The sequence below is a fragment of the Drosophila novamexicana genome, unplaced genomic scaffold (genome assembly GCF_003285875.2).
Source record: "Drosophila novamexicana strain 15010-1031.04,08,12 unplaced genomic scaffold, DnovRS2.1 tig00000817-arrow-arrow-pilon, whole genome shotgun sequence".
Taxonomy (NCBI): Eukaryota; Metazoa; Arthropoda; class Insecta; order Diptera; family Drosophilidae; genus Drosophila; species Drosophila novamexicana.
In genome coordinates this window covers 803,303-825,808 of record NW_020824827.1, presented here as the reverse complement: position 1 = coordinate 825,808, position 22,506 = coordinate 803,303, and the positions used below count along the sequence as shown (strand labels likewise).

At 44.7% G+C, this 22,506-nt stretch overlaps 4 protein-coding genes across 4 annotated transcripts; 3 read left to right on the top strand and 1 right to left on the bottom strand.

Moving 5' to 3' along the window:
• Window positions 1–1,132: 1,132 nt before the first annotated feature.
• LOC115764010 (glutaredoxin domain-containing cysteine-rich protein CG31559) lies at window positions 1,133–7,169 on the bottom strand. Its single transcript, XM_030706834.1, has 3 exons — window positions 6,781–7,169; window positions 6,291–6,744; window positions 1,133–1,608 (listed from the first exon to the last, which is right to left on the bottom strand). The coding sequence occupies exons 1-3, from the start codon at window positions 7,149–7,151 to the stop codon at window positions 1,135–1,137; spliced, it is 1,299 nt and encodes a 432-aa protein (XP_030562694.1). The 5' UTR covers window positions 7,152–7,169; the 3' UTR covers window positions 1,133–1,134.
• A 3,805-nt stretch (window positions 7,170–10,974) lies between these two features.
• LOC115764197 lies at window positions 10,975–13,548 on the top strand. Its single transcript, XM_030707084.1, has 6 exons — window positions 10,975–11,095; window positions 11,164–11,526; window positions 11,586–12,062; window positions 12,122–12,274; window positions 12,347–12,744; window positions 13,192–13,548. The coding sequence occupies exons 1-6, from the start codon at window positions 10,975–10,977 to the stop codon at window positions 13,546–13,548; spliced, it is 1,869 nt and encodes a 622-aa protein (XP_030562944.1).
• A 3,456-nt stretch (window positions 13,549–17,004) lies between these two features.
• On the top strand, window positions 17,005–18,939 carry LOC115764196. Its single transcript, XM_030707083.1, has 4 exons — window positions 17,005–17,082; window positions 17,726–18,020; window positions 18,354–18,476; window positions 18,536–18,939. Exons 1-4 carry the CDS (start codon window positions 17,005–17,007, stop codon window positions 18,937–18,939), a joined length of 900 nt encoding a protein of 299 aa, XP_030562943.1.
• Window positions 18,940–21,045: 2,106 nt separating this feature from the next.
• LOC115764054 lies at window positions 21,046–22,506 on the top strand. Its single transcript, XM_030706901.1, has 2 exons — window positions 21,046–22,118; window positions 22,185–22,506. The coding sequence occupies exons 1-2, from the start codon at window positions 21,077–21,079 to the stop codon at window positions 22,379–22,381; spliced, it is 1,239 nt and encodes a 412-aa protein (XP_030562761.1). The 5' UTR covers window positions 21,046–21,076; the 3' UTR covers window positions 22,382–22,506.

Here is a 22,506-nt window from a genome sequence, read left to right as displayed (position 1 = left end):
AACATTTAAAAATGCCATAACAATAACTAACAAAGACACCAAAAGCAAATGGCAATAGCAAATGGGTCGGCTGGGCAGTCAGAGGAACAGGAGCTGCAGCTGGAATCGGAGCCGGAGCCGGAGCCAGGCCCAAAGGCCAGACGGTCAGGCTGGCAGAAATTAAATGGCGCGAGAAAATTGCACGGTCAGTGCGAAGTCTGAGTGGAGCAGGTTTACATAATTGCCAAGCAAAGAGGAATAGATGAGCAGAGCGAGATAGCGGCACTCAAAGAGAGAAAGAGAGGGGGAGAGGCAGGCAGAAAGACTGCAAACACAATCAGACCTGACGAACTGTATTGTATGCACACCTTGACCCAGCACATAGAATAAAATTGGATTGCGAGTTCGCACAAACAAAACCCGTCTGGGCAAAATATAAAGCCTCAACTTTAAATATCAGACAGGCTATAACAAATGTTTACAATTCAACTACTGTGAATAATGCTGGCAACGGATAGATGTTAAGATATATTGAATAAGTTCTTAGGAAGTGTGAATCGCAAGCTAGAAAAAATTAAGAAATTTATTTAAGGTCTTCTGAGAGTTCTTAATAGAAAGAAGTCTGCATCTGCAAATAATCAATCAAAAATCTCAGTCTGCTTGAAAACCTGAAAGATCAATTATTTCCTTGAAGCTCTGAAATATTTTCCGGTAATATGTGAAAAAAAAAGCTTGGGGTCTTCTATACAATTTATAGATAAAGGCACCTACATAGAAGAAGTCTTAAGCTCAGGTAGAATTAGTTAAATAAAGTACGTATCAGGTAGATTGATAGCAACAATTGAAAAGTATTTTAAAATAAATAAATATTTGTAATATTTGCTATAAAATATAATACACATTCATCAATCCACTAAAAGTCATAATAAAACGCAAACATTGCCTTTTTGAAACTATTTACTAAGTACTTAAGTCTAGACTTGGTTAGTTAGTATGATCATGCTTATTATTGTTGTTGTTGACTAAGTTAAACTGGGCTTAGAACAAAAGGTTATGCAAAATGCAAATAATGCACTCAAATGCTATAGAAATATATATATATATATATATATATATATGGTATGGTCCAGGTCCTCACAGCAGTTCTTCGTCCAGTCAGCAATTGTGGCACTTGACCAGCCCCACCTCGTCGCAGTTCATGCATTTGAGCGCCACGAACTCGGCCGTGAAGTGATTGCGATGCACGGACTTCTTGGAGCCGTTGCACGAGGGGCACGGCAACAGCCGATAGCCGCCGCAGGTCTGGCAGGTGTATGTGCTGGCAATGGACTTGTAGGGCTTGAGCAGCTGGCGCAGCTCGCCGGACTCATTCATGCGCTCGACGGTCTCCGCATCGCCAATGAGCTGGCCCTCCACATAGAGCTGGGGCACGCGTATCTGTGAGGTCTGCATGCGCTGGCGCATCTCCGCCTGATACTCGACGCTCATGAAGACGTCCCGCTCCTCGAATTTGACCAGCAGCGTGCGCAGAATCTGCTTAACATTGGCACATTTCGCATAGGTGTCGCGTATGACGCCCATGCTAGTCGTATAGAGCACCACCTTGCCCAGATCTTTTTCCATGTAGCACTGCGAAACGAAAGACAGAAAAGAAGAAGAAGTAGGCAAAAGATTAGACCAAGTTTAGTTCCAGTTCTCCAAGTGTGCGCCGGCAAAGCAGGTCAACAAAATAGCTTGAAATTGGCACAGAATTCGCCACAGCGCTCAGATTTTGGTTGCCGCGACGATCACGACCGACGCCAAAAGAAGATCGAAATGGGGCTAAAACAAATCCATGACCAAATATAATCCACACAAAATGCAGCGACATTTTCCGCTTTCCATTGGAGAGAAATCTCTGGATGACAGAACCAACAAAAAGACAATCAACTTCGGGTATGTGTTAACACAATATGAAAAGACTTGTCTTGGCCTGGCTTGGCTCGGAGTCTCTTTGGGCTTACAACCAGTTGGGTTCATTAGCTTTTGTCTGTCGGTCGGCCCGTTTGCAGCTCACGTAACCAAACGACTCTGCATGTCACTCAAAATCCTATTAATCAATTTAATTAAGCAATAATGGAAAAACTGCTAGCCAATTGGCAGCAGCTGTGACACCAGCACATACACACACAATGGAAATGCGACGTTTTTCCGACTATTTATGATGGCTTATTTTGTAAGGCCCCCTCCGGCGAACCGGTTCGGGTTCACTCATTTCATTTGACAATTAACATTTCCGTTAGTTGGCCAACTTTGGTGCCGTCTGCTTTGCTGCTTTGGCTAATGAACCGCTTTCCAGCCAGCTTGCCAGCTCGAGCCAAGCCAAGCCAAGTGGTATCAATGAACTGTGCAAGTGCAGCCGCGACCGTGCGGATACTTAAAATAAGTTAATCCCCCGCTTCTGAAACCGGTGTAACGAGAATTCGCCATCTAAAAATGCATTCAGCTCGAGATTAGACCGTTAGACCACGGTGCACTTGATAAAATTCGAGCTGCAAGTGTGGAGAGTCTTGGACTGAGGAGCACACACACAGGCAATACCTGTTACCATTGGCGAGTGTGCTCCAATTGAGCGTGTTTCTCCGCGTGACACGGGCAGACACGAGCACGATTTAAATATACCCTCAAGAATGTTTGACTATGTAAGAAGGAATGTGAGGGTTAAGATGTAATTAGATATTGCATTTAGTTAACGTCGGAAAACTCAACAGAGTTTAAATTGAATCTTAACCCTGATAACACCTGATAACATCGTGTTCCTCGTGTTGGTAAGATAAGCACGGAGCCAGGGAGAAAAACAAGGCCCATGCCCATCTCTAATTCCTATTATTTATTTGAATATTTTCAAGATTTCTGCTAGCAAAAAGGCTTTTGCCAGCTCACCGTTTGCATCTGAATTTTCGCGTCTCTTTTCAACACTGTGCGACGTGATAAATATATATTTTTAATCTAGTGCGGGTTGTGTTGGAAAACAAAGAAGTTCAAAGACTCGTATCACGAGCCAAAAAACAAGCTGCGGTCAAATGGAAAGTCAACTTTAGCGACGCGGTGAATGTCGTCGCTCTGCGAGATGTCGCCTGGCGGTTTTTCCAATTCCATTTGCCGCAATTGTCCCTGGTGAAAACACGAGGATGCCCCACCACATCCCCCTTTCTCACTCTTAGATGCACCACACACCGCACATCGCTCACTTCTCCAGCTCTGAGGCTGATTAACGCTTTGGCCTGCTGCAGCTCATTGTCAACCAGGGATTTTATTTGTGTTTTGTGAGTTGCCAAAAAAGAGACACATAGACAAACAATTAACAAACGTGATTTGCACGGCTAACCTCGCAGAGGTTGCAGTTTTTTCTCAGTGTATGTCAAGCTGCAGCCGCAGCAGCGACGAGACGAAGTCGAAGACGCAGCCGCAGCTGCATGAATTGGTAAAAAGAGAAAGCAGGTCACTTGTATTGGCCAGCCAGCAGGCAGGCAGGCAGCAGTCGGTTCGAGTGATTGGCATTCGAAGAGTTGAGCAACGCGGGCTACGAGGCTAATGCCAATGCTGACAGCAGTCTCTTGATGTCTCCAATTGTTGTTGTTGTTGTTGTTATTATTGTTGTTGCTGCCTTCTCGAAGGTGACAAAACGAAGGCAACATCTTTGATTGTTGATTTTATTATATTTTTATTTGATTTGATTTGCGGCAACAGCAACAATTTGGCAGCATTTATGCTCTAATTATGGCTTAAAGCCACAAGACATAAATCAAAGGCCCAGTAAAGCCGTCGACTAACTGCCTCAGCGCATATTAAATCCTACCCTCAACAAAAATAACATACAAAGGCCAGCCTAACATATTTTCACTTTCGATTTGGTCTGAGCTGACCTGCATGCTGTGGCTGCTGCATTGTAATCAGCAGCATCTGAGCTGGTTTTTCTTTTATTGTTATGCAGATGCGATCGCATTGTTAGCCTTAAACTCGTCGACTTCTTTCGATTAGGCTAATTTGCATGTGCGCCGCTATAAGGCCGCAAACACACATTTCTTTTCCTTGGCATTTAGCTAATTTATGCTCTTCAGCATTCCATCAAATTCAACATCAAGCCCAGAGTCAAGCTCCGTAGCTTTGAAAGTGAAAAGCAACAACAACAACAACAAGAGCAACAATTAAACTGATCTCAAATCTAAGCATTAAAATAGATAAAGGGAAATTTCCTGGTCTTCTTCTGTGGAAGTGAAATGCGCGCAACTGACTAGCTCAATAATAAAAGTTAAATACCATAAAAAACAAACCCTAAAACCTAAAACTGACTATATTCATGTGTCCATAGCATTTTTATGATTGCAGACCAAACGGAAAGTTTCATCAAGTTTGTAGATGAACTGATTTTTATGCTCGATAAAATGTAGATAACAGTTAATGAATATCTCTGGTATGCCCAATATTTATAATGATTGAAAGGCGAAGCTTGTCTTGAGAAGCCTTGAGAAACTATGATGATAAATGAATTTTTTTTTTATAACAATAGAATTGCAAAAGGTGCATGACAACTAAATAATATTGTTATTTACATTTGCAATACATCTCTTTGAGAGAAGACAAGGTATATAGAATAGAGAGCATAGATTCATCTGCTGGTGCAACTTGATGAACTCTACAATAAAGATTATCAGATAAAAATGGCATCTGCAAAGTCTTAAGCTCTTCATCAACATCAACAGCTGAGTCATTTAGTTAAGTCCGTCTTTACGACTATATCATATATAAGAACTATCAGATGAAAGCTGAATTATGGAACAACAATTTGGTTAGAGATATGCTATATATAGGACACTGGCAATAACGAGTTATACTCCCAACTTATGGGCAAGAACTTATGTAGTTATATCTGAGCCGTGCATATATCATATAAATACTATCCGTAACTAGACACTCAGTTTGTGTGTCGTTGGGTATAAAAACTCATCACAAATCAATCTAATTTCATTTATATACCTAAATATATATACCTGTTCCTTTAATACACTATCATATATTCTCTAGAAATGTGTGCGCCTATTATCATAACAATAGATCTTAGATCTAAGTTGCCTTCAAATCAACTCTGTGATCATAGTTATGTGATATTTTCTTTGGTTTAATTAGCTTTATGATCACTCCAAATGGGATCTCAGCACACGCCCCAAAGAAATTGTGGGCAATTCCACAAACAGCTTCGCTGACTTTCTATGATTTATTTAGCTGTTGCTTAAGTTTTCTAACTGCACAATCTCGAGCGAGCTGCGAGCTGCGATTAGTAACTCAACAAACGGCTCAAGCTAAATGGTTTATCTAGCTGGGAGCAAAGAAAACCAACAAAAAACATGAAAAAAATGGAAAAAATGGAAAAGTGTGGCCAAAGCACAAAACCAACCAATATCTAAATAAGCCAAAGCCAAGCGCTGAGCGAGTGGCGACAAAATAAGCCACTTAACGGTATTTCATTAAGCATGCGAGTGTGTAATTGCACGTATACACATACACACACGCACACACACACACACACACACACACACACACACACACACACACACACACACACACACACACACACACACACACGCGCGCACACACACACACACACACACACACACACACACACACGCGCGCGCACACACACACACACACACACACACACACACACAGAGAAAACTCGCACACAAATGGGCAGCACTGGGGAAAAGACGCTGTGTGTTGAGGCTGTTTGGCAGTCCGGCAGAGTCTGGCGGCTCATTAGATTACGAGCAGCAGGCAGCCAGACATAAATACCAAATGTGAAAGATATTGAAAAGCAACAACCAGAGCAACAACAACAACAACAGCAACAGCAGCAGCAACAACTAACGTCAATTGTTTGGCAGCACTTTCTCCCATGGAGCGTGCAATTGGTAAACAATTCGCCAAGATGCGCGCGTCGATTGCATAATTTGGCCAACAAGTGACTCAATGGAAGGTACCAGACACACACACACACACACACACACACACACACACACACACACACACACACACACACACAGACACAGAGAGACACACAGAGACACACACACACACATGGATAAAGAGGAAAGTTCATATTGCAACATTGCAAGTGCAACACCTTGCTTACCTTCACATTCGGCTGCTGTTGCAGCTGCAAGAACGTGACTATTCCACACACACACAGACACACAGAGACACTCACACATAGATAGAGAGAAAAGTTCATGTTGCAACATGGCAAGTGCAACACCTTGCAACATCGTGCTTACCTTCACATTCGGCTGCTGTTGCAGCTGCAAGAACGTGGCTATTCCATTGCGCACACGATTCTTGACGCCGCGCACGGTGCCCTTGGCGGAGCGTATGGTGGACTGTGTGGAGCTGGCGCTGCTGCGCACGTCCCGATAGCCGGCGAACACGTCGTGATCCTCGTGCATCGACGCCTCGTCCCCCTCCCGCTCCCGCTGATCGTCATGCCGCGCAAAGCTTCTGAAGTTCTCGTGCTCGTTTATGTGAAAGCTGTAGTATTGATCGTCCGCATACTTGTAGCTGCCCCCGCTCACGCTCCCGCTGCTCCCGGTGTTGTCCGGCTGCAAGTTGTCTGCGGCAGGTGGCGGCTGATCGCCACCGGTTTGGACAAAGTTGGCCCGCTGCACCGCGGCGCGCAGCTCCTCGATGCTGGCCTCGTTGAGCGACTCGCGCGACAGGCGCCGCGACAACGGCCTGCCAGACGGCAGCTCCGATCCGCTCGCTGGCTGCCGGTTTGGCGGCTTGTCGTTGACCGCGACTGCGACCGGATCGGCGACGGGGCTGGTGAACTGCACCACGTACTCGGCGCTGCGTCTGTCCCGTATGTCGCGCAGCAGCGAGTCCGGCAGCAGGTTGCCCAGCATGCGCAGCGATTTGTGGCGCTGGCGCAGCTGGCCGCTGGGCTTGGCCGCCGCCTGACGCACATACTCTGTGCTGCTGCAGTTGAGGCTGTCGCTGTTCAGGGAGGAGGGCTCGCTCTCCTCGCTGTCGTCGGTCAGCAGGAGTGCGGCCTGTACGGGTCCGCCGTTGCTCTCCAGATCGCTGCCATTGCCGCTGTCGGCTGTCTCGCAGTGTGTGGCGTATTTCTGATATTGTTGCATGTAGCAATTGTCTGGGCTGTCTGCCACGGCGGCAGCTGGCAGTGTGGGCGTGGCCGCCTTTTGCACAACCATTTTAAAAGCCAGAGAGTTGTGGCTCGGCTTGGCTAACACTTGTGGCACACGCGGTCTGAAGATCTGCAGTTCGTTTCTAATTTTTTATTTATTTATTTACTCGGGTTTTTTTTTTTTTTTTGGTTATTTCTTTGTTTGATGCGCTGCGTTCACTGACTCTGGCGGCCGTTGCACCCGTCCTCGCATGTCTTTATGCTTCAGCTCTTGTCGTTAGACTGCGTTGCGTTTTTTTCTCGCAGCTCTAACAAAGCTGCCAAAGACCGCAGAAGCAGTCACAGCCACAGTCACAGCTAAGCAGCCCAGCAAGTAGCTAACCAAGCAAACGCTCTCCAGCACTCTCTCTCTCTCTCCCTCTCTCTCTCTCTAGCTGCCTCTCACATTTCACCTAGTTATGCATCGAATTCAGCGCTGAGATATTCAGCAAACGCTCGCAACTGCTTTCTTTTCTGCGGAGCGCTTCCCGTTTAAACTTTTGCAATTTCGCGCCCGTTTCTAATTGCGGGCCATTAGCGTCCCAAAGAAGCTTCTGGCTGCTTCTAATGGCATCGAGAACAGCTGCTGCCACGATCGGCACGAAATCTTTATGTCAAAGTAAATCGACCAAACTGCAAATGCTGCTTACTAAGAATTGCGAATGACAGTTGCCAGATGTTGCTGCTAAAATCATCAAACGGCTAAAATAGCAACTGTTTATTGCTCCAAAGAACGATTTTCGTTGATGGAGATTTACGCGATTCTGAATTTGGTTATTCGGTTAATTAAAGCTCAACTGAATTTGCCGTCATTCTGTCTGTTACTTTAATATATATAAACATTTTTGTCTAGGCAAGACAGCTCATGTAGACATATTTATCCTGAGGATAAAGTCATTTTCGATTACTCGTACTTGTTGCAGGAAATTATTAAGGCCTTAAGTGTCTAATTTTAATTGTCAGTCAAGCAAAAAAAATGTATTTTATTGGTTGAAAGCATCATCTGGATATGAAAGCTCATTCAGCCATCATTTATCCTGAGGATAAACTACATTTTAAGGAATTGTTAAAGTCTAGACTATACAATCATTATTGTGAATTGTGTTGATGTAATATAATTTATTTTTCTTGTATGCATCATCTAGACATGAAAGCGAATGTAGACAATTTTATCCCGAGGATAAATTCGTTTTGTTTATTGAACTGTTGGGAATTTTTAAAGTCTTGATTGTAAAATGTGTTGTTTTTCATGTAAACATTATTGAGAACATATTTATCCTGAGGATGAATTCCTTTTTATTTAGTAAAGTTCGTTAAAAGGAATCATCCTGATTACACAATTTCAATTGCGCATATTGACAAGATGTCTGGCAACACTTTAAAGTCATTTTGAAATTTTATAATATTTGACATCTATTAAAAACGCATTAAAATCTGACATGCAGATAGAGCCCTGCTTCTGGTTTCAGTTTCAAGTTTAAGTGATGTATAAACTATTTAAACGCAAATTGTTTTATTTGAAATGTATTCAAGATGTATTCGCCGGCTAGCTGAGTCGCTAAAAGCATGTCCATTTATCCGCATGTTTGTTTCTATGCAAACTCGTATCTCTTGATATCTTTTGAAAAAATATGCAGACGAAACTTGCTGCTGGTGATTTATTATTTTTTATTGCAGGTAATACGTCAATGCAGTTTTATCAACATTTGTCACAATATTAATTGCTGTCATGAAACCAAAAACTTGTTGACTTACCCCCGGCGTTATAAAGCGAGTATTTTCACTTTATTATTAAATATTTATATTATGATCAAAATATACTTATTAATCTGCCGTTCCCCAACATGAAACATAAAATGGGAAATCTTGTCTCTTTTATATGCAAAGTCTACCTCAAGGTAAACCCAATTATCTATTTACAAGTAACTCCGCATCATGTACGTCTCTTGGACTATAGATAAAATGGATAGGCAAGATTAAAGTTTATCTATATATATTTTGCTGAATGAATGCGCTGGCCGGCCACTTATCGGCCGGATATTAGAGAATTTCCATTGCCGATTGCACGAAATTCATTCAGCGTTAAAAAAAAAATGCCCGTATGTATTTATATATGTGTGCAGACACATAGCTAAAATTCAGGTAGTTGTCGGGTGCTTGGTCGAGTTTATTGATACGGCATGAGCTAAGCAGCAAGAGCAAAAGAAACGAGGGCTGTCTGCGGTTGGGGGCGATAAGCAGCGTTCGAAGTGCTCCATAATCAGTTTGAAGAAGTGCGGAAAAGATAGTCAGACTACAGACTACAGACTACAGACTGCAAAGACTAAATACTCACCATTCGCATAAGCCATCAAGTTTTGCACAATTTGTGCACAATCAATGCAAATGCCAAGTTTGGCAGCAACTGCGGTGCTTGCGGCAACGCCAGCAAATGCGTCTTATCTGGAATCTCGCGGCGTTGCCCAAAATCAGCCAAAAATCACGTAGCACGCGCCGCAACAAGACTCAGTCGGCAAAGCAAAAGACCAATCGAAGCAAATCTAATTGACTAAATGAAAACTTATGTCAACAGCATGCAAATCCGATGATTAAATAGAGAGCAATATTGTGTCTTAGGCAAGCATGATTCTTAGCCTGGCATTTAAACCATTTCGTTGGATTATACACAGAAACCCGGCCCGCATCAGATGCTCAAATAATAGTCGGAGTAAAGGATTACTAAGTCTAATCATGTTTTAAATATATTTGTTTGTTTATATCTAGATTTGCAAACCATTGAAAATGTTTAAAAAGGGTATACTCATTTTGTGCATGTGCTTGTAACAGGCAAAAGCAGCTCTCGATCTGCACGACGAGTCTGTCTGTCTATGTGCACTCAGAAACTATTTATTTATTTTTATTTATTTTTTTAGTTCTTTTTTATTATATGTATATTATATCTTATATCTTATATCGGAGTTTGAGTTTTGAGATAATGCAGCTAGACACACCAATCTGTTCAAGTTTGGTGACATATTTGCAGTCGACAATTTTGAAGAGATCGGACTATAACTATATATATATACTATGAATATATATATATATACTATATATATATATATATTTCTGACTGCGGGAATGAAGAAGCGCAGGCAGAATATCTGTGCTTGTGTATACATGTTTAGAAGAAGGTTCAAATATTTCTGTCGGCAGCTAATCGCTAGATGCAGGGCATCTTCCTAGTCGGGCACTGCCGACTGGAGTATTCTTTTTATGCACTACATAGTTTTATCCCTTCTGTCATATAGCTAAGTGTTGGAACATGCAGTATTAAATAATTTCGACATTTTAATATATATATATATATATATATATATATGTGACAAATCGAAGCACATTCTGGTTTATTGGAGAAACTAAGCCCAAATCGAATCCAATCCAAATCGGGAAACATAGTCAAACTAATAAGTTTGGGCCGCGCTGGCAACAGTCATGCATAGATACATTTATCTACACACGCACACACAGCTCGCTGGGGTTGATTGTGTGTCGCGATTATCACGTGTTGACAACAATTTTTTGGTATCTGCGACGGCGCCATGGGTCACGCTTTGATATAAAAGAGCAGAACGCATCTCGAGTTGCATTTAGTTTCGGTTTGGGCATTGCACTAGAACACGAACATGACTTCCAAGGGAAATAGGAGACAAGCCTGGCTGCTGGCTGTGCTTACTTTGACTGCAACTGCAACTGCAATTGTCAATGTGACTGCGACTGCAACTGCAGTGGATCACGAGACAATGCTGTGCGCCAATGATAACACGCCCATCTGCGGGCGTAGTCAAGGCGCATATTTGCTGTTCAAGAACGAGTGCGATTTGAGGAATGCGCAGCGCGAGAATCTCATGGGCGGACCCATATGTAAGTGAAAGGGATTGGGCTCTGCCAAGCATATATACTCCATATCTATATAAACAACTGACCCTTAGTTGATGTCGCGCTGCATTATTGTCTGCCCGGCTGCGACTTCGAGTGCGATGCCGCCTCCCAGCCCGTTTGCGGTGTGAGCGTGGCTTCGGGCGAGCGCAGGAGCTTCAGGAATCGCTGTGAAATGATGCGCGCCGCGTGCCGCAGCAAATCCGACTGGCTGGTCCAGATGTGGGGCACGTGTCCACGTGGCCAGCGGCAGCCCAAGCAGCCGGCGCACACGGTGCTCGTGGGCCAGCGCAGGCGTCGCCGGCCCATACCCTGCACGAACGTGTATCGGCCGGTGTGCGCCAGCTATGCGGGCGTCAAGTCGACCTTCTCGAACGAGTGCCTGGTCAACGCGGAGAACATACGCACCCGAAGAAGTAAGCCCCAAGCACATAAACCAACTTGAAGCAGAACTTATGGCATCGAGCTCTTGCAGATTGGCGCATCATCTCGGAGGGCATGTGCGGCGAGGACAGCACCAAGATGAAGCACAATCGCAAGTGGAAGCCAATGGTCAAGGCCAATGCCAAGCCCAAGTCCGAGTCGCAGATGATGGAGCGCAGCAAGCGCAGTCACCAGCAGCAGCTCAATCAGCTGGATGAGGACTTTGAGCTGCCGGAGGATGCGGTGCAAATCTTTGCGCCCTCCACATTTCACACGCAATTCATCAGCAACACGGGCACCATGGAGAAGAGCTATTCCCTGCCTGCCCGCCAGCCTCAGCCGAGCATCCGGCGTCTCTATGGCAGCACAGCTAAAATCCGCAATGGGCAGGAGCTGGGCCAATTGCAGGGGCAGAGCTCAAAGCCGTGCGTGTTCAGTAATGAGCCCGTCTGCGGCAGCTTCAATGGCGAGAGCCGCACTTTTGCCCATGTGTGCGCTCTGATGGAGCACAGCCAGGCGGCGGGCAATGGTAAGCACTGAAGCGGCGAGGCTTAGCGAGCGGCGACTGTAATTAAAAGTACTCCACAGCATGGACCATTCTGTACGAGGGCCGCTGCCGGCGCTGCGATAAGCCCTGTCCCAGCGCGTACAGCCCGATTTGCGCCAATCGCAATGGCATTAGCTACACCATCATTAACGAGTGCTATCTGGAGCGGGTGCGCTGTAAGGATCCGAATAGCGGTAGGTTTAATGCTGGCAGCGCCACAAACGAGTCGCCTCTCACATATTCCGCCTCATTCCGCTCATTGACAGATTGGAAGATCACGCACAAAGGCGAGTGCGCCCCGCCCGCCGAGGAGGTGGCCCACGGCTTACCTCCGCCCAGTCCGAAGCCAATGGCATATCGCATTCCCCACATGCTCTACGCAGCCAGCAGCTCCAGCTCCAGCTCCAGCTCCAGCTCCAGCTCATCCACAACCACAACCTCTCCTAGACCAAGCGCTTTGACCAGGACAAGGACATCTACTCCAGGACCACGTCGCCTGCTGAGGAAGCTTAAGCGTCCGACGCCCACGCCCAAGGATCTGAGCAATCGCAAGATACGCAAAATCGAGCTACACAATTTCGAAGGCTTCGATGCGCAGCCCATTAAGGCGCCAGCAACAAGCAAATTGTGGAGCTCCAAGGATAGCTGGCAGGCGACAGACAATGTCAAGGACACGTTCACAAAGAGAGTCCATCATAAAAAGGCGCACAGCTGGCCTTACAACTGGCCTTTACCTCTGGCCACGCCCCTGCCTCTGGCCACGCCCCTGCTACTGCCGACAACAACAACGCCAGCACCGCTGAACACCCTGGCGGGCATTTCGGACGCGCAGTTGCTCAATTTTGATCTCAGATCTGCGGCGGATATCTTTGGCGAAATCGAGGCCGACACAGAAATACTCTTCATGATGGACAGCACAGCCGCAACAGCGCAAGCAGCCGCAACGGAGGCCACAACAAGTGCTTCAGCAGCAACAACCAGCACAGATGCGCCGACAACCGCGTCGCCCGCAACAACAACATTTGCTATGCCCGCAACCACAGCAACAGCAAAAGCGACAACAACAACAGCAACAAAAACGACGACAACAACAACAACAGTTGCAGCTATCAGCTCTGAAGACACAACCGAAAACACATCAAATAAAGACATGGTGGAAGCTGTTTCCACCAGCAGCAGCCTTGATGAAGCCACCAGCGAGTTCCTTGATCCAAGCACAGCGGATGACACGGCGGCAACATCAACAACAACAGCAACAACACCAGCAACAGCAGCGGCATCAACAACAGCAGCAACAACAACAAATACTGACAGCTCCAGCGTGAGGTCAAGCACTCCAAACCTGGACTACATGTCGGATGAGCCGCAGAGCACACAGAGTGGGCATACCTCAATTTACGGGCTCGATAAGAACTCGCTGATCATGAAATTGTTGCGGGCGCGAAGCGGTAAGAATATGGTCTTATAATCTGCCTGTTAAACATTTTTAACTGTAAGTTAGCAATTGATTTTATGGAGTCAGTGATATGAGTGCTCTGTGTGTTTTCTAGAATTAACAAATTATATAAGCAACAATAAGCTTAAACAATAAATTGTTACGTTTTACAAAAAATCGACGGTTAAAATACCTAAATTCTAACCGCGTGGCCATCTATTGCTCATAGTTCTATGGTTGATGCACACGTTTTTATTATCATTTTCAGCAACCATGCTACACTTGACGACTAATTTCAATAGGTTCCACAACATGACGAATTTTCGAAATCAATTTACCGTCTACTGTTCGTTTTTGAATAGCTACTGCACACATCAGGTCTAGCATTTACAGCAACCCTGCTCCTCATTGAACGATTTTTTGTACACTTGTCGAATGTGCTCCACACTTAACGTAATTACTGAAATATAACGAAAGTGTGCAACACGTTTGGAAATTCGCTCCTCCCAAAACAAGACAAGACACAAACCTAGCATTATTGCTGCTCAGTTTAGAAAAGTTTTATTAGTTTACCATATAAAAAGTTGATATGTTAGTGTTAAAGACACTACTCGACGTAAAAAAAACGTCAAGTTATTTTGCAATTAACCTATTTGCAGTGTTTCTTAATACGAATCTTACGGATAAAAAATTAGCTGTTTATTTTAAAAATAAAATAGTTGGGTTATTCTAAGATACTTATACTTAGTAGATTTTTTAATTTTTATACCCTGAACCCATTAAAAATGGGTATAAGGGTATATTGTATTTGTGCAAAATCCAAATGTATGTAACAGGCAGAAGGAATCTTCTCCGACCCCATAAAGTATATATACTCTTAATCAGCATCAATAGCCGAGTCGATCTAGCCATGTCCGTCTGTCTGTTCGTCGATCCGTCCGTCCGTCCGTCCGTCCGTCCGTATGTATGAACGAAATTGAAATTGAAATTTTAGATGTAGATGCTCCTAGTTCCCGCGCAGATCGAGTTTGTTTCCGATAATCGATAACTTACTCCGTTTCCAAGCAATCGATAAAAATCGATATCGATATCCTGTTTTTTGGGCAATTTTGGTAAATAATAAGAGCTAGAATCGCCAAACTTGACATATAGATTCCAAAATAGAATATATATATGCGTTTGATGTTGGAAGAAGAGGGTTCAGGGTATCGCTTAGTCGGGAGCTCCCGACTAGAACCTCTTACTTGTTTATCCTAATCTTATATAGTATTTGTTATTTAACAAAATGCGAATTCAATATCAAAGCTAAAAGGCCCATCAAAATGGGCTCTGTTAACCCAATTTATGTTTTATAGATGATCTTTTATCGTGATCGCGATCCTTACTGGATTTACTTCTATGTCGAACAGCAGCTGTATGTTAAATGATCTTAAAATTGGAATTCAATGATTGATTTTAATCACACGATCAACCGATCAATCGATCAATCAAACGCAGGTAAGCAACGAAATTTCACTGCAGTTCCATGCCGAAAATCACACATATTTAATGGCCAAACTCTCGTTGGCGGAAACACTAATAAGCCCCCAGCCTGGCAATATAATAAAATGACTATCCGGTTTGGCTTCAGGCCAGAGTCCTCTCGAGCTAAATTTGTTTAATTGTGCATCTGCGGCTCGTAAAAGTAGCTTTGGGCGGTCTTGACAATCCACTCCTCCGAAATGCTCGCACGTTTGCGTGTGCCACTTGATTTGATATGCAGCCATCAGGCAATCGACTTTGATCTCGGGCCCAATCATCATTGTTGGCTAAGTTTCGGCCAAGCTGCGGACAAGTGGCTCAAATAACTATTTTGCGGCTGGCTAAAACCAATGTTCACAGCAATTGCTGCTAAACTTTCTACACGCAGCTGCGACATCCACTACAATACGGCAAAGGCAGCACATAGCCACATTCGTGGCATATTCTATGGAAGTCGAGGGTTCATTTGGGATTACCTCATGCTTATTAGAGCTGAGCGTAGACGCTGGCTAATTAATTAGCTGGCTGAGAATGCGACACATTGTTTAAAGCCACAGGCCACAAGATATGCATAGCTTAGAAAAAGTCGACAAACTGCGCCAATTGTTACTTTCACTGGTCAATAATGCAACAGGGGCAAACTTCGGCACAAATCACAAATGCAGCAACAGCACCAACAGCAACATCAGCAGCAAGAGAAATAGCAGCAACAACAACTTTCGCGTGGCAACGTTGCCAGCATTGTAATTAAGACGGTCAGAGATCCGATGACTCGAACTCAGACTCCGACTCCAACTCCGACTCCGACTCCGACTTCGGCTCGCATTCAGACTCGAACCCGTACTCACACATAGTCGAGTCGATTCATAATTCGCAACAATTGCAAGCACACTTTTTTGTACAAATATGCAAATTACACGCCGATGCAGAGCAAACCGCACAGTCGCACATCTGTGAGATCAATACACTCAGAGAAACAATTGAGAACTTTGTTCTTATTCAAGAACTTCCGAAAACTGTGCTAAATATAAGAAATAGTTAGCGTACAAAAATAATGTCTTAGGCATATTTTAAGCATGAATATGCTAGTAACAAGTGCAGTAAAACCACAATTATCTAAACAGGATTCAAAACCTACATTAGCTGTGACCTACCTTTATTATACGTGATTTATAAGAATGAGAAGAAAAATGTTTTAAATATTTGTATTGTATTTACATTGTGCAGATTCACATCCTCTTGTTTCTATATTTAAAATAGTTTGTCCAGACTGACTGACTGATTGACTGATTGATAATCAACGAAAAGCCGAAAACTGACATATTCACTTTCCTTTGTTCCTTTGGTGTTGGAGATGCGTCTCAGATGCGTTTTTCCTAAATTTGTTCACATTCATTTGAGGTGTATCTCCAACTTTTCGTTGAATCTATTCCCCCCTTGGCATAATTAAAGGTCAAAGAATTGGAGGGCGAAGTTGAGGGCTCAAATTTATTACTAATAAGTAAAAATATTGAAATTTTATAAAACCTTTAAGCTATGAGCCCGAATATCATGGATAATCGAGGATCAACGCTTACTTCCACTTTATGCAATTATTTGAAACAAATTGTTTACAATTAAGTTTGATTTAATAAGTTTTCAGCAGCAGATTTGAAATTTTAATTGGCCAGAAATTAGTATGCGATTTTTCTCGAAGTGTATTTGTCTGAATCTGCAGGTCCTTTATCAATGAATTATGAAAATGATCTTTTCCTCTGAATTAAAAGTTTTTCAGAAATTTCAAGAGGAAAATTATGGAAATGCTGACTCGGTCAGACCAGAAATAAGTATGCATTTTTTCTCAAAGTGCATTTGTATCTGAATATGCGTTCATAATGTGCACAATGTGCATATATGGGCTGCTGCTGCTGTACACGGGTTAATCTCACTTAAATGCATTCGCACTTATTCTGATTGGTATCATTTACAATGCATCTGCGCAGCCGCAACCCGTTTGCCGTTGGCCGAGGCCTGAATGGCGCCAAGGCGTTTCGTTTGCCCGGCCGAGTGAGTGTCAGATACATGGGATTCACTTTCGTTTGGCGTTCACGTTTGCGGCTTTTGCTTTCAGTCTCACGCGGCAGCTCGGCTAGTTGCTGGCTCATAATCCCGACGACGACGACGACGTCGACGAAGACGACGGCAAATGCGATTCAATTTGCCTCAAAACATGCTTCGCGCTGGCTCTGACCCAGAAAGCGACGCACTGGCATCGACTTTGACTTTGACTTCGAGTCGGACGCCAATGCAGCTGCTGGCGAGGCAGGAATCGCAATTCCGGTGTGCTGCATGCCTCACGAGCATTAGATGTGGCTGTGGCTGTAGCTCGTTAGTCGGCACATGCGGTTGAGCTGTGTGCTTTGTGATAAAAGGAGTAGCCGGTCGCCTTCAGTTTCCATTTGTGTTTCACTCGGCCAGCCGTGCGGTGCTTAGCTTAGCCAGTTCCGCGAGAATCGTCGCCTTCTGTTTAAGATCCAACACAACTATCCGCATCAGTATGTCGCTCTGGCGTTGGAGCATAGCTGCCCACATGGCATTAATCTTGCTGCTCCTGCTGGGCCTTGGCAGCGCACTGGAGGAGACTTCTGCAGCAGCCGCCGCCGCCTCCACCTCCACCTCAGTCCCAGCCCCAGCCCCAGCCCCAGCTCAGCTGCATATCGAGACGTCCCGCTCCCTGCCACGTGCTGGCGGCTCTCTGGTCGCCCACAGTGATGTCTACATAGCGCGCAATCAGCGCGAGTGCTTCGAGACGCGCAACCTGGTGTCCTGCATCAAGTACAAGGCAACCAAACTGATCTGGAAGCTGGCCACCAACGGAATGGGCTTCTTTCCCAACGAGTACGAGCGCTCGCTGGGCGAGCAGAAGCCACGCTGGCTGCGGCTGGTCCAGCTGGGCGAACCGGCCGACGAAATCGTTGTGTTCAACAATGCCAAGAGCCTGGCAGGTGGGTCCAAGTCAAGTCTTCGCGAGTGGGAAAGTGGCTGTCCCAGCCAATTAGCTGCTGCGCTTTATGCGAGAGATTGGCCTGCTGCTGGCCACATGGTTTTCACCTTCAGCTGCTGCGCTGCGCCTCATTTTGTTTGGACTGCAGAAATCTAAAAAAAAATAAAAAAGAAGTGATAAACGGCTGCGGATGTTTATCGCGTAGCTAATTAATTAGACTCAACGGAACTTTGGATTATTTTATATAGCTCGCTCAGTTTTTATTTATTTGTCTTTGCCTTGGCTTGATAAACACGCCTTTACTTACGCACATCTCATCTCGAATGCTTTGCAGGCGATAGCGAGCTGGTGAACATATTCAAGTTCCTGCAGCGCGCCGTGGAGACCTTTGGCCGCAATCATGGCCTGCAGCTGGCGCTGCCCAAGGAGACGGGCGCCCGGGTGCTGGACGAGGCGGGTGAGTACCACGTACTACAGCCGAGGCCAACTAAGCTCAACAGCTCCGATTCGTCACAGAGAGTCGCGGGCATCGCAAAAAGAAGAAGTGGCTCATCATATTGCCGTTGATCATATTGATGAAAATCGCACACCTTAAGATGACCTTGGTGACGCTGCTGCTCGGCGTGCTGGGCATGAATGTCCTGCTGGTGGGCGGCACCGGCTGGCTGATACACTATCTGAAGTACAAGACGCTGTGCAAGATCCATCCGCACCTGGTGCAATCGCACTCGCACGTCTACGACTCCGATCCGTCGGACTACTCCCAGTTCCTGGGCAGCAGCTACTCCAACGGCTATGCCGGTTACAGTCCCTCCAGTCCGCACGAGATCAATGCGAACGGCTACAGCAAGGACTGGGCGACGAGTAAGGCCTATCACGGCCATAACTATCTGGACACCATCAGTAAGCGGATACAGTAGAGCTTCTGCGCGTGAACCAGGAATGCGCCCGCCTTTCGGCTCCTAGTAAAATTGTCGTCATCGTTGATATTGTTTTAAAACTTAACGTAACATTAATTTACATAGGCAAGCCAAGTATTTAATAAATGAAATGTTCGCAACAGTTGCTCAAATATTTTCCGCTGCGGCGGTGGTGCGCTGGTGCGGTGGTGCGGTGGTGCGGCGGTGCTTTGCGTGTGTTTACCTTAGTCTTATCAGCGGCACGCTTTTGTTTACCAAACAATTTGCTTTGGCTGCCGAAAAAGTGGCCGCCGAAGACTCTGCTCAAATTGTTTGGCCAGCCAACTACGCACCAGCGCCAAAATCAATATGTTTATATCATTTGTATAAATATAAAAGTTGCAGACCAACAGGCCAACAGCCTGCCTCGACGCTATCTCAGTACATGTGTAAATGGTTTAGTTGAGCAAATATGATTTAGAAGGCGCTTTTCCTGCTGCTGCTTCTCTTCCTGCTGCTGCTGTCGCCATCGATTGGATGACGAGCGCTCGTTCGCGGGTAGCCAATATCTCCTACTTCAGTTCTGTTTGCGCCCATTTATGGCCCCCATCAAAAGCTGCCCAGTTAAGCGCCCCGCAAACACAAATGATAAGCCCCCCGTCGGAGCTGGCCCACGTGTTAAATGATCCCGAGCAGCGGCTAAATTTGTGACAGCGGCTGTTACCAAGGCTCGGCTAGGAAATGCGTTCGTCCGACATCAATACTCGAGTAATATTATTCATTTTCAAATATATATTTAAAAAACAATTTGTCAAAAATTGTTGCAGAGTATATGTAATTGCGAATAGAATTAAAATGACTGCATGTAAATCAAGCCCAAAATCGGGTAACATTCGCTTAGTTAGTTGAGTTCAAATTTGGCTTAGAAATCAGAGATTATTTTCTTGATATGTTTCACTTTTTTTGGATTTAAAAATATTTAATTAAATATCTTATTATATACATATATTAAATATGATAATATTATATTTTAAATATAATTTTAATATAAAATGATATTTTTAATTTTTTTCAGGCATTCTGAAAAGTTCTTATACCCAATTTTTTGATCGAAAAGAGTTAAGGCGGAGGAGTTAAGATATATTAATGGATATTCTCGAATTAATTCAGCAAAATATGTTGGTTCTCATATTATTAAATGCATAATCCATCCAGGTGAGTCGACACAGTCAAAAAATGTTTATATATCAAGAGATATGGGGAGAATATCTCTTTTTTATACTAAGTATAATTTCTCTTCCTTTCTTGTTTTCTGTATTATATATCAAGAGATATGGGGGGAATATCTCTTTTTTATACTATAATTTCTCTTCCTTTCTTGTTTTCTGTATTCCTATACTCTTTCTCAATTACTTTTTTCTCTCTTTTCTCTGTACATTTGAAGTTCAGATAGATAACTTTTACAATCTAAGATAAATGGTCTTGTCAAGTTGGGCTGCCTATATTTATCTAATCTGGGTAATTAGACCTTAGGTAATTAGCCGCGCTATATGCTAATTATGGCATATATTTGGTCAGTTTCTCGAGCGTGAGGGTAAATTCATTAAATATGTACTTTTATTTAAGTAAATGACAAACTGCAAATAAATGCAAAATCATGCAGTCGCAAACAGGCCCGTTTTAATAGGCCGAAGAAGACATTTCGAACCCATTAATTAAATATAATATATATTCTTGATCAGGCCGGCAAGCTGAGTCGATCTAGCCAAGTCGGTCTGTCCGTCTCATTTTGCTTTTGTACGAGTTAGATACACTCAGCTTGGTATGCAAGGTTTCGTATAGTAGACACTTTTGCCAAAACATTTGTGAGGGTAGCTCGACGCGAAGATTATGGGATATCCCAGTCAGGCACTGCCGTCTAGAGCTCACTTAATTGTTGAGTTTAGTTTGTTTATACTCTATACGACAGGCCATATAGATAGTTAATTGACATTAGCGCCACACTTTAGAGGGTGCTACGTAATATCAAGATGCGTTCCCACACCGAGGTGACGTGCTGTGCTAGATAAGCACCGTGGACTGTCATTATAAGTATCAGATGGATCGCAGTCTTGCTGCCAAAGGCGACCCAACTGCGTGTAGCTAAAAGCATAACAAGATGCAGATCTGCGAGTTGCCCACTTGGCTTACGAAGGACTACATGCAGTCGCAGCTTCGAGCTTTCCACAAGGATCCGCAGCTAAATGTGCTCAAGCTGTGGTCCAATGCGGCCACGGGCAAAGCTGAGAATTATGTGGGCATCGTGACACGCATTCATGTGGAGCTCGAGGCGGCGGCGGGTGGGGCAGCGCTGCAGCGCACCTATCTGCTGAAGGAGGCTTGCCCCAAAGATGCGCCACAGGCGGGCCTCTTTGCGGAATACGATGTGTACGCACGCGAGATGGACATGTATGAGCACATTCTCCCCAGGATGACGCAGCTGCTGCGCGAGGTGGGCATCGGGGATAAGCTGCACGCAGATGCTGTATGCATCGACCGGGAGCAGGGCATCATGTTGCTGGAGGACCTGACGCTGCTCGAGTATAGAAATGCCAATCGTGTGCAACAACTGGACCTGGCCCACACTCACATCACGCTGCAAATGCTAGCCAAGTATCATGCAGCCGCCTTGGTCCTGAAGCAACGGCATCCCGAGCTGATGACAAGGCGTTTTCAAACCAGTTTCTTCAGCCGTGGCCCCAAGGGCTACGCCACGCTCTTCACGTGCCTCTTCCGGGGACTCATCCGCTACGTCCAGACGCAGCCCAAGTTGAAGGCGCGGTACCACGCCAAGCTGACGCGTCTTTTGGACAATCTCATGGAGTATGGCGCACGTGCTTTCGATGTGAACGATGACGATTTCCAGACGCTGACCCACGGCGACTGCTGGACTACCAATATTATGTTCCAGTACGACGGGAAGGGCCAGCCAACCACTGTGGTGCCCATAGACTTTCAGTTCAGCACACGCACCTCTCCGATTTTGGATCTGCATTACTTCTTCAGCACCTCGCTGCAGGTGGATGTGCTGGCCAGGGAAACGGAGTTGGTGCAATATTATTTTTATGCACTCAAGCGAATCCTGGGCCAGTTCAACTACGAGGGCAAGCTACCTAGCCTTTTGGAATTCCAGCTGCAATTCGAGCGCCGCAGATTTCTATGTAACTAAATCTTTACCTAACACATTGGGAATCGGTTTCTTACACAGAGTCTTTTACATATTCTAGGCGTTGTAATAGCTTTGGTTTTTCAACCTCTGATGATATATGCTGGCGATGAATCTCCGGACTTTTGTAAGCTTTATCAGGACACAGCGGAGGCAATTAGTTTTCAGGACTCGGTATACGAGAGTGGCAGGGCACAGAGCATTGTAGCCCATTTACTGCCCATATTCGATGCAAAGGGGCTGCTCGACGAGCAGTAAAATTAAATAAATGCCTTTCTTTCGCCTCGTGGAGGCTCACCCAAAATTATTTGACTTCATAATCGAACCCCGACTTGTGATGTATCAAATTTTGACATATTTTATCAAAAATTCTATGCATATAT